This window comes from Elephas maximus, chromosome 1 (genome assembly GCF_024166365.1).
Source record: "Elephas maximus indicus isolate mEleMax1 chromosome 1, mEleMax1 primary haplotype, whole genome shotgun sequence".
Lineage (NCBI taxonomy): Eukaryota > Metazoa > Chordata > Mammalia > Proboscidea > Elephantidae > Elephas > Elephas maximus.
The window spans coordinates 71114960-71126715 of NC_064819.1; the positions used below are offsets into that span (position 1 = coordinate 71114960).

Genomic DNA, 11756 nt, shown 5'->3' on the forward strand with positions numbered 1-11756 from the left:
TTCTGTTTGTTGAAGCCATCAACTTGTGGTATTTCTGTCATAGCAGCACTAGATAACTAAGACAGTAGTCGAGTGGAAATTATTTGTGTACCCAAGGACCTTCTTACATATGAGAGAGATGAGTAAAGGACTGAGTAATTAGCAAAGGGTGTTGGCACAACCCCAATATCTATGAGTATATCTAGCTTACTCTTTGTGCGTGGAGGAATCCATGCTTAGCCTAGATGACACTGATTGAAATTAACAGTACCAATAACAGATCCCTGTTATTGGACCCCATCATGCTTTATGTCAAAATAAACACAAAAGAGCTTAGAGAGTTAAATGTCAAAAGCAGAGTCACATGAAATCTGAAAAATCATGCTGAGTTAAATAAGTCAGTCACAAAATGACAAATATTATATGATCCCTCTTATATGAAATAAGCAAATGTATAGAGACCAAAGTTTATTAGTGGTTACCAGGGGGTGGGGGGAGAAGGAAAGGGGGAGTCATTGCTTGGGGGGGACTGAGTTTCTGTTCGTGGTGGTTGAATAACTTGGAAAAGGATAATGGTGATAGTTACACTAATGATGAACATAATCAATGTCACTGAATTGTACATGTAAAAATTGTTGAATTGGCAAATGTTTGGTAATACATATTTTTACCACAATAGAAAAAAAAAAAAAAAAAAAACTGGAGCCATAAATTAACAGGGCAAAATTTAAGTGAACAATTGTATCATTTTGGAGTGGGAATGATTTTTGTAAGCATAACACACAAGCAGCACTGTAAAATAATGGGCGGATTTAGCTACATAAAAATCCTAAGAGTTCTGCATGGTAAAAAGACCAGAAATATATTTACATGTTTAAAAGAAAAACAAATAACCAAGGAAATCATTTGATAGATGAAGGGCTAATCTCTCTAATACAGGCAGTCCCCAGATTACGAACGAGTTCCGTTCCTAAATCTATCTTTAAACCAAACATCAGAACATTTAGGAACAGTTCGTATCTAACATCAGTTAGTCCAATGTTTGTCTTAGTATATAGTGTACCTTTCTATGCATCAAAACATTAAAGAAACACTTCCAGATACATTGAAACATCTTTAACATAATCATACAGTAATAATAACAGTGTTTTGATAAGGATCCCAAAGTAGTGGTCATTTATTATTATGAACCATTGTATGTATGCCAAATTTTTGATATAATAGGCTTTCCAGGGGTTGGTTTGTAAATACTAGTTGTACATAAGTAAGACATTCATAACCCAGGGACTGCCTGTAAATAAGCTATTCTTACAAATAAGATAGAAAGAAATATTCTCATAGAAAAATGAACCAAAGACACAGGCAATTCACGGAAGGGTTAATACAAACGGCCAATAAACGCTTCGAAATATATTTAATCTCATTAATCATAAATTAATGGTGGTGTCAAAGGAGGCCCAGGGGACAGTCAGGACTTTCGTGACCTCCCCCACAGTAAGGAGGATACCCCCACCCTCTGGTGTCAGTGGAAAACCACTTGCCCTTGAGTCGACTCCAATTCATGGTGGCCCCATGTGTGTTAGAGTAGAACTGTGCTCCGTAGATTTTCAATGGCTGATTTTTTGGAAGTAGATTGCCAGGCCTTTCTTAGGTACTACTGGGCAAACTTCAACTTCCAACCATTCAGTTAGCAGCCAAGTGTGTAACCATTTGCACCACTTGGGAACTCCTGGAAGTCATGGACGGGAGCAGCAACTAGGCATTTCTACTCCTCTCAGACAGATAAACTGGCATTTTTTAGCAGTAAGAAAATAGTGTCCCTCCTTCTCCTCCTGGAGTGGTGTCAAGAGGAAAACAGAAGAGAAGGTTTAAATAAGATCAAGAGCCTCGTAACATAATACCCAAAATGTCCAGATTTCAATCAAAAATCCCTCGTCCTACCAAGAACCAGGAAGATCTCAAACTGAATGAAAAAAGACAATCACTAGCTATCAACACTGAGATGGCAGAAAAATTAGAATTATCTGACATATTTTTTAAAATAGCCATCATAAAAATGCTTCAGTGAGCAATTACAAACATGCTTGATACAAATGAAAGAAAAAAAAGTCTCAGCAAAGAAATAGAAAATATAAAAAAGAACCAAATGGAAATATTAGAACTGAAAAATACAATACCCAAAATGAAAGTTAACATCGCCAGTAATGGGACAAATTACCATTGCTTGCCTTCTGATAGGATGTAAGAATACAACATCATTTCAATGTTCTATGATTTTCTTGCCAAAAACAGATAACCTCCAGGAAAATTTAATCAGGAGGAACCATCAGACAAAACCAAATTAAGGTAGATTCTACAGTTACTGGACTATACTTTTAAAAAAGTCAAGGTCATTGTAAAGCAGGCCTGAGGAGCTGTCCTAGATTGGAGGAGGCCAAAGAGAATTCATAACTAAATACAAGATGTGAGCTTGGATTGGTCTGTACCCATAATGGAAATTGCTGAGACAGCCGGTAAAATTTGAATGAGGTCTCAGAACTAGGCGATAGAGTTATTTCAGTGTTGAGTTCCTGATTTTGATGATTATACTATGGTTATGTACTAAAGTGTCCTTGTTTTTGGAAAACAAAGAACGATGTGTGAAAAGACAATGACTATCAAGTCAGCAACTAATACATATACATGTTATATACATATTACAATATGTATAAATAGAGAATGAGAAGACAAATATAGTAAGCTGTCAACAATTGAGGAAACTAGGTAAAGGGCAAATAGGAATTGTTTATCTTATTTTTATAACTTTTCTATAAGTTTTAAAATAAAAAGCTAAAACAGGGAATCAGTTAAATAAATTACGGTATATTCTGGGCAATAGAAAAACATGTAATTGCTTAAAAAACAAGTGTCAAAACAGTCTGTAGGGTGTTTCTTTCTGGGGAAAAAAAGTACTAATATATGCATAGAAACTGCCTGGAATAAAAAAAAAGCAAAATGCTTACACTGGTTATCACTGAGATTTTTCTTTTTTTAAATTTTACAATGACCTTCTATTGTTTTATAATTGAAAAGACGCAACCTTTTCTATTGCGAGGGGGGACTGGGAGAGGATGACAAGTAACTCCTGTTGCTCTGATTCTATGCTCAACATACCGTTATTCTATTTATTCTTGTACAAAGAGAGTAAATATCATGGCAGTAATGACCATCTGTGTGAAGTCAACTGATTCCTACAGTTCTTATAAATCATAAAACTGATTTTCTCAGTTTTGTGTATTAATCTCTTTTTTATTTATGTAAGTAAGATAAGAACTGGGTTGTTTAATATAAGAACTTGGTGTAAGTCAAGTCTTTGAAGTGCAATCACCTCTGGATGTATTAACAAAAGAAAACCCCCACAAAAATGAATACATCAGTCTATAAGAAAATAACCAGAATGCTCCTTAGAAGCGAGGAAGGCAAGACTTTGGCTCATTTACTTTGGACACATCATCAGGGAAGACCAATCACTAGAAAAGGACATCATGGTTGGTAAAGTAGAAGGTCAGCAAAAATGAAGGAAACGTTCAATAACCACAGCAATGGACTCAAACATACCAATGACCATGAGTATGACACAGGACCAGGCAAGGTTTCCTTCTGTTATACATAAGGTCACCATGAGTTAAAGCCAACCTGACAGCAACAAAAACAACAACAATCTCTGAACCAACAAAGCTCAGCCTTGAATGTGCAGATCATGCTGAGATCTTGCCAGCCAGAGGGGATCTGTCTATCCAGCCTACCAACTAGAATCCTGCAGGGCACTTCCCTCTGCATGAATTCACCAAACTACACCAATGAGTTGACAGGTCAACCAAAAGCAGATCTTAGTAGGAAGAAGGAGCCCTGGTGCCACAGTGATTAAGTTCTTGGTTGCTAACCAAAAAGGTGGTTGTTCGAACCCACCCAACCGCTCCGTGGAAGAAAAGGCCGGGCAATCTGCTCCCGTACAGAACACAGCCTAGAAAACCCTATGGGGGCAGTTCTATTTGAAAATTGACTTGATAACACGTAACAGCAACAGGTAATAAACAAGCTATTCTTACAAATCAAGAGAGAAAGAAATATTCTAATAGAAAAATGAGCAAAAGACACAGGCAGTTCACAGAAGATGTAATAGAAGTAGCCAATGAACACTTGAAAATATATTTAATCTCATTAATCATATTAATTAATGGCTCCTACATACGGGGATATAAAGTGGAGCATTCATCTTTGAAAAGGGACATGCTGATATTATTAAAAGTAAAGTAATTCCTATCTACTTCATAAATTAAAAGAAGAAAGCGTGAGTACTCAGGGCATTTAGTCATTTCCAGTGACAACATCAGAATTTCGACCAATGTTGAAAGGGAGTGTTTGGTGTCCATTTCACGTTTTAAAGTTGGGCTAATAATACAAGCTTGATTTATCTCTACTAGGCAATCACTCTGCTGCACGCACTCAGGGTTGATTTTTCACATGATGAATTAGGCAGGTTCTGGCTTCCCCGTCTCTCTCTTGCCTGCTTCCTACCAGGGCTATCAAAGATGGAAATCTGATAAAAATGCTGTTTTTACACAGAGGTCCTATTAAACTGGCAAGTAAGAAAGTTGAAACCAAGGGCTAAAAGTAGTTTGGGATGTAATAAATTTCAGTTATCGTGCCACCCTGCTCTGCAGTAAAAAAAAAAAAAAAAAAATTGCTGTTGAATTGATTCCGACTCATAGCAACCCTACAGGACAGAGTAGAACTGCCCCATAGGGTTTCTATGGAGTGGCTGGTGGATTTGAACTGCTGACCTTTTGGTTAGCAGCCTTAGCTCGCCATAGCTTTTAACCACTCTGCCACCAGGGCTCCCCTGCTTTTCATACTGGATTATAAAGATTTATTGGTAATAATTCGACCCAATTCTGATATCATGAGGAAATGCTAACCAATTTTATCAAATGTAAGTATTTAATAATCATCTTTGTCACAAGTAATATTTAGTTACAGAGTCAGAAATAGTGTATAGGGTCTGAACGGGTTAGACTAACTTGAGAATGGGTAGAGGTGAGCCATCATATAGTCCTACCAGGAATACAGTAGGAGGAGAAGTCCAAGGAACATTCCAATGCAAATTTCTGAGTAAATACTTCCTTCTCCTCATGGTGATGCAATTTTTTACAACACAAACAGACAAGAAGTAGAAAATAAATGACTCATCTCTGATGTGATCTCTCTTTATAAAAACAGGAAAGATACATAATTTTTTAAAATTATTTTATACTATTATTAATAACATTTATGTTATATATTTATATAACATTTATATAATATATATTATTTACATAATATAAAATATATTAGCATAGCACACCTACGAAACTACCTCACAGAGTGGAGGGTGCAGTTGGCAAAGAAACATGGAAGATGGGCATTATTTGTGTAAAAATAAAAATACGGTATATACATGCCTGTGAATTCTGGTGATGAAGAATATTGAATATACCATGAACTGAGAGAAGAACAAAAAAATTTGTCTTGGAAGAAGTACGACCAGAATGCTTCTTAGAAGTAAGGATGGCAAGACTTTACCTTACATGCTTTGGCCATGTTATCAGGAGAGACCAGTCCCTGGAGAAGGACATCATGCTTGGTAAAGTGGAGGGTCAGTGAAAAAGTGGAAGACCCTTAGTGAGATGGACTGACACAGTGGCTACAACAATGGGCTGAAATGTAACAATGACCGTGAGGATGACACAGGACCCGGCAGTGTTTTGTTCTGTTGTACATAGGGGTCGCTATGAGTCAGAACCAACTTGACAGCACCTAACAACATATATGTATAAAAAACCAAACCCATTGCCGTGGAGTCAATTCTGACTCATAGCGACCCTATAGCACAGAGTAGAACTGCCCCATAGAGATTCCAAGGAGCACCTGGTGGATTTGAACTGCCGGCCTTTTGGTTAGCAGCCATAACACTTAACCGCTACACCACCAGGGCTTCCAGCAACATATATATATACACACATATATATACACATATATATACACATACAGATATGCACATATACATATGCACATATACACATATATATATACGTACACATAGTTTGAGTAGTACTTAGAGGTAAGCCATTCTCCAGAACATATATTTTTTAATCCAAAATATTAATGTTTTTTGTAGAGACATAAAAATAACTCCTAAAATTATTGTTTAAATATGTTTAAGTATCTTTTAGGATTTTTGTTTGGCACTATTGAAGAAAGTTAATGCACAAGGAATAAAAGAAAAATCAAGCTTTATACCTCTTTGTAGTTAACACTCCCAACTTGAAGACTGAGAAACTCCAGAGCTCTGTGTCCTGAGAGAAATAAATTACATAAATCCATTACGTTCAGCTATAACTGAAAATGAAACTTACTAGAGACCATTTGACAAGGAAAATATATAATTCCATGGTTGTAACTGTCAAAGAAACAGGACATGGAAATTAAGTTTATACTCATTTAAAATTTTCATTAACCCACTGCCGTCAAGTCGATTCTGACTCATAGCGACCCTAAGGGATACAGTAGAACTGCCCCATAGGGTTTCCAAGGAGCACCTGGGGGACTCAAACTGCCAACCTTTTGGTTAGCAGCCCTAGCTCTTAACCTCTATGCCAGGGTTTCCAAAAAAATATCTTTCTTAGGCATAATTAGATTCATAGAATATTTATATTATTATAATACAAATCAAATTTGCATGGTAGTTTAATATTTCTACTTAACTAGCCCTATGACCATGGGTAAGTTATTTAATCTCTCTAGGTCTCAGTTCTCACTTATGTAAAGTCAGGTACATAATACCCACCTCACAGGTTTGTTGAGAGAATCACAGAAAATCAATGCAAAGTGACGAGCACAATGGTTGATACGTGGTAGGATCTCAGTAAATAGAATTTACCATCATCATATTTTGCCTCAGAACAATCCACTGAGGTAGATAAACCTAAGTAGGAAATATGATAAGGGGCCTAAACCACGGACTGGTCAGTGATCCTCAAACATTCTTTCATCACTGGACCATTTGGAAGGACAAAAAAAACCTCAAGTCATCTACTTCGCCTACATAATCACGCTCACAAATACGTACATGCCCTCCTCCACACTCTGAATCTTCTTAGAATCAATAGGAAGACTAACATCCTTTCTGAAGAGATATGCAAAGGTGATACCCTAATTTTATCATGAATCATATCCAATTTAATTCAAACAACAAAAAAAGTATAATAAAACCCGTTGCTGTTGAGTCAATTCCAACTCATACGACCCTATAGGACAGAGTAGAACTGTGTCACGGTGTTTCCAAGGAAGGGCTGGTAGATTCGAGCTGCTGATCTTTTGGTTAACAGCCTGAGGTCTTAACCACTGAACCATCAGAACTCCAAAAAAGAGAGAAAAAAAAAGTATACAACCACCACTGTATGATAAGCAAAGAGCCTGGCAGTACCATGGTTAAGCACTAGGCTGCTAACTGAACAGTTGGCAGTTCTAACCAACAAGCAGCTCTGTGGGAAAAAAGACCTGGCGACCTGTTGTCGTAAAGATTACAGTCTAGGAGACCCTATGAGGCAGTCCTACTCCATCCTGAAGGGATGACATGAGTCAGAATTGACTGAACAGCACACAACAACAACATATTACAAGCACTGACACCATAAAAGACAAGTCCACATCGACACAAATAACCTGCATATAGGAAGTTAATAACCTAATTTATCAACCAAAACCACTAAATGAAGCCAATTATAATTAACTAGCTTACATAAATGTAAACCTTCCACTTAGGTCCTGTATAAGAACTGAAAAAGGGAACAATTAAGATATTTATAAACTCATCCAAGTTATTAGTTAAGTAAATGTTGGCATTTTAGTCTCCTTTTATATAAACAATTCTCAAAATTTGTGCAGATTCTATTTTGGGAATTGCTTTCAATTATGTTCACATTAATATATATTTTACTCTTTAAATGTCTGTTAGGACCTTCATTTGGCATCTGCTACAGAAAGGTAATCATCTGAATTTATTAAAAATTTTATATTTCGGGACCATGGTTTCAGGGGACGTCTAGGTCAATTGGCAGAGTATCTATTAAGAAAACATTCTGCATCCTACTTTGGAGAGTGGTGTCTGGGGTCTTAAACACTAGCAAGCAGCCATCTCAGATGCATCAGTTGGTCTCAACCCACCTGAAGCAAAGGAGAATGAAGAATACCAAAGGACAAGGTAATTATGAGCCTAAGAGACTGAAAGGATCACATAAGCCAGAGGCTACATCAGCCTGAGACCAGAAGAACTAGGTGGTACCCAGCTACAACTGATGACTACAGCCCTGACAGGGAACAGAACAGAGAATCCCTGAGGGAGCAGGAGAGCAGTGGGATGCAGACCTCAAATTCTCATGAAAAGACCAGACTTAATGGTCTGACTGAGACTAGAAGGACCCCGGAGGTCACGGTCCCCAGACCTTCTGTTAGTCCAAGACAGGAACCATTCCCAAAGCCAACTCTTCAGACAGGGATTGACTGGACTATGGGATAGAAAACGATACTGGCGAGGAATGAGCTTCTTGGCTCAAGTAGACACATGAGACTATGTGGGCAGCTCCTGTCTGGAGGGGAGAGGAGAGAGCAGAGGGGGTCAGAAGCTGGCTGAATGGACACGAAAATAGAGGGTGGAGAGAAGGAGTGTGCTGTCTCATCACGGGGAAAGCAACTAGGAGTATATAGCAAGGTGTATATAAATTTTTGCATGAGAGACTGACTTGATTTGTAAACTTTCACTTAAAGCACAGTAAAAATTTTTTAAAAATTATATTTCATCTGTTGTGTAAATCTTTAAACTCTAAGAATTAAAAAGTGGAATATTTCCACTTAGGCTTGTTCCACTTCAGAACAGGTTTTAGGAATTTCACAGATCTTAGAATTGGAAGAATTGGAAGACACAGTAAAATTTAAGAAGTTCAACTCCCTTGTTTTATAGGAGAGGAATTGAGAGATAAAGTGACTTGCCCAGCATCACACATCTAGTTTACAGCAGAGCTGTTATTAGAACCTACCTTGGATTCTCTTTTCCAGTATCTCCTGCCTCCCTTTTAGCAGTAAATGTTTAATGAAAAGAACACAGGACTAGCTGTCAGGACATGTAATTCTAGACCTGCCACTAAAACGTGAGCTGGGAAACTCTGGGGAAGCTTTCTGGGGTCAGATGCCTCATCTGTAAAATTAAGGAATTGGACTAAAGACCTCAAGTCATAAAATTCTAAGGGTTCTTGTCTACCGTAGCTCAATACCTAGGTCTATTTCACCCTGGCAAGTTTCCCTATTTTATTTTTAATCTTGTTCTGCGGTATATAACTACAAACAATCATTACTGGTTTTATCTAAAGAAAACCCAGAATATCAGGTATATCTGAAATTAACCTGAAATTTGCTGTAGGATATAATCATATCTAATTATATTACAAATTGGCTCATACTTCCCACATGTTAAAAAATATTACAAATGCATTTTATTATAAGAGCCATAATCTTGCCACACCTACCTACATCCAGATGGCTCTACCTTTGCCATGGGTTGTTGGTACCAGCTTGCTGTAACCCTCTCCTCCCCAACTCCTGCCATCATTCTGGGCACCTCTAATGTCAAAGTAGATGACCATTCAAACACCTTTATATATTACTTCTTAACCTCCCTGAAGCCAACCACCTTTAAAGCCACTTCACTCAGGGGACCCACTACCACAGCTATACCTAGCCCTTTTCATATACTTGCAAATGCTTGTCCTCAGGCATGGGAAACAACAAAAAATTCTCACTCCTACAATATTAGGAGTCCCTGAGTGGGGCAAACGACGACGTGCTCCACTACTAGCCAAAAGGTTAACAGTTTGAACCCACCCAGAAGCACCTTGAAAGAAAGGTCTGGCAATCTACTTCTGAAAGGTCGCAGCCTTGAAAACCCTATGGAGCACATGGGATGGCCATGCCACGAGTCGGAATCAATTCGATGGCAACTAGCAACAACCACTTAAAACATTATACCTATCTTCTTGCCCATTCCATCAGTTCTGCTTTGCTGCAGTCTCTAGCGAGTAAAAGAAAAAAAAAAAAAAAAACTTTTTTTCTTTTACTCGCTATTTACCCGCCCAAAGAAATACCTAGGGAGCCATCCACTCTCTTGCTTACCTGCTCCCCCCCACTCCCCGCCAATGAACTCACCCGGATAGTCCCCACCCCTGGACGACTCCAATCACAGCTTTCTCCTCTTCCCTATCCTGCTGCTCCATGCAGCTGAGGAAAATTGAATCAAGACACGGGAAAGAGATTAAATCTTTCCCTCAAATTCTTTTGACACATTCATTGTCCTTTCAATAGCATGACAAGGCACCAGGACTTACCTATTTCTACGTGTGTTGAAATGCCACACGATGAACCTCCAGGGCAGAGATACCCCAGCAAAACCAGCAGGCTGGACCAGAACCTGAAAGCAGACATGCTCTCATTATTCACGGCTCCTCCGGGGATTTGGGAATCACTCAGGGCTTCAGCAGCTCGGAGACTCTGAAATTCCAGCAGACAGCCACTGCTTCTTCTCTAAGCAGATCACTGACACAGGAAACCGAGCCTCATTTCCCAATAATATTGTTTTCCAATGAAGTCAACTGTCCAACTACTGTTTAGCTTCACCAGAATAGCAAACAAACCCTGTCCATCTTGCGGGGGAGAAAAAAGCAATAAACCAAAATCTAAAACACATTGCCTGCAGAGATCCACTGGTTTCCCTCTAAGCAGAACATTGACACAGGAAACCGAGCCTCATTTCCAAATAACATTATTTTCCAATGAACTCAACTATCCAACTACTATTTAGCTTCACCAGAACACCAAACCAACTCTGTCCATGGTGGTGGGGCGGCGGCGGGGGGAAGTGATGAACTAAAATCTAAAACAGATTACCATTTTCTGACTGAGGTTTTCTCCGAATTTCATTGTAATATGAAATCTGTATGGAGACACAAGCCAGGTTATCTCCAGATATTTTTTGCTTTCTAAAGAGACTCGCCTGTCTAGATGGGTAGTTGCTACATTGAACCACCTCGCCTTAAGAGGGCTGATCGCTCATACATCCTTTCCAAGCATTTATCAGGTTGCCCTGCTTCCTCGGCCTCCGGAGTCACAGATGCTGGGACAGCTTCGATGGTGATGAACTGGAACAGGATTCTCTTTCAGTATTTGGCAACAGATACTGACTCTGGTTTGAGATTACACAAGAGCAACCACACCTGGCCTGCCTACCTCTGGTTGTTCTTATAGGCCTTATCTGGAGCCTGATAATGGGCAGATTCCTGTAGCCCAAGCAAAGAAGCTGACTCCACCTGGGGGGCAGAGTTAGGGCCAAGAAATGAAGGTTTAGAAAATGCTAGGCTCAGAATATACTTGTTATAAAGTATCCCATCGATAGCACTTAACCATAGGAATAGGGTTAGTGAGGTTAATCTCTTCATGGGAACGACGGCGCTCTGAAAGCTCAAATACACATCTAGTTAAAAACATAATCTCTTTTCTTTCATTAAAGCAAGAAAAAACCCATTGCCTTCTAATGGAATCTGACTCATGGCGACCCCCTGTGTTAGAGAGTAGAGCTGCTCCATAGGGTTTGCTTGGCTGTAACCTTTATGGAAGCAGATCGCCAGGTCTTTCTTCCATGGAATCATTCGGGG

At 38.8% G+C, this 11756-nt stretch overlaps 1 protein-coding gene across 3 annotated transcripts in view; it reads right to left on the reverse strand.

Annotated features, from left to right (window-relative positions):
* The window catches only part of GPLD1 (glycosylphosphatidylinositol specific phospholipase D1), a 59518-nt gene extending 48867 nt beyond the window's left edge, over nt 1-10651 (reverse strand). For 2 of the 3 annotated variants that reach the window (XM_049884861.1, XM_049884854.1), the window contains exons 1-2: nt 10434-10651; nt 6298-6353 (exon numbers count right to left, since the gene is read on the reverse strand). In XM_049884861.1, coding sequence (XP_049740818.1) covers nt 6298-6353; nt 10434-10530 — 153 coding nt within the window. In that variant the 5' untranslated portion in view covers nt 10531-10651. The remainder of the gene's footprint in view (nt 1-6297; nt 6354-10433) is intronic. The other variant, XM_049884866.1, reaches the window with a different exon arrangement.
* Between the last annotated feature and the right edge of the window lie 1105 nt (nt 10652-11756).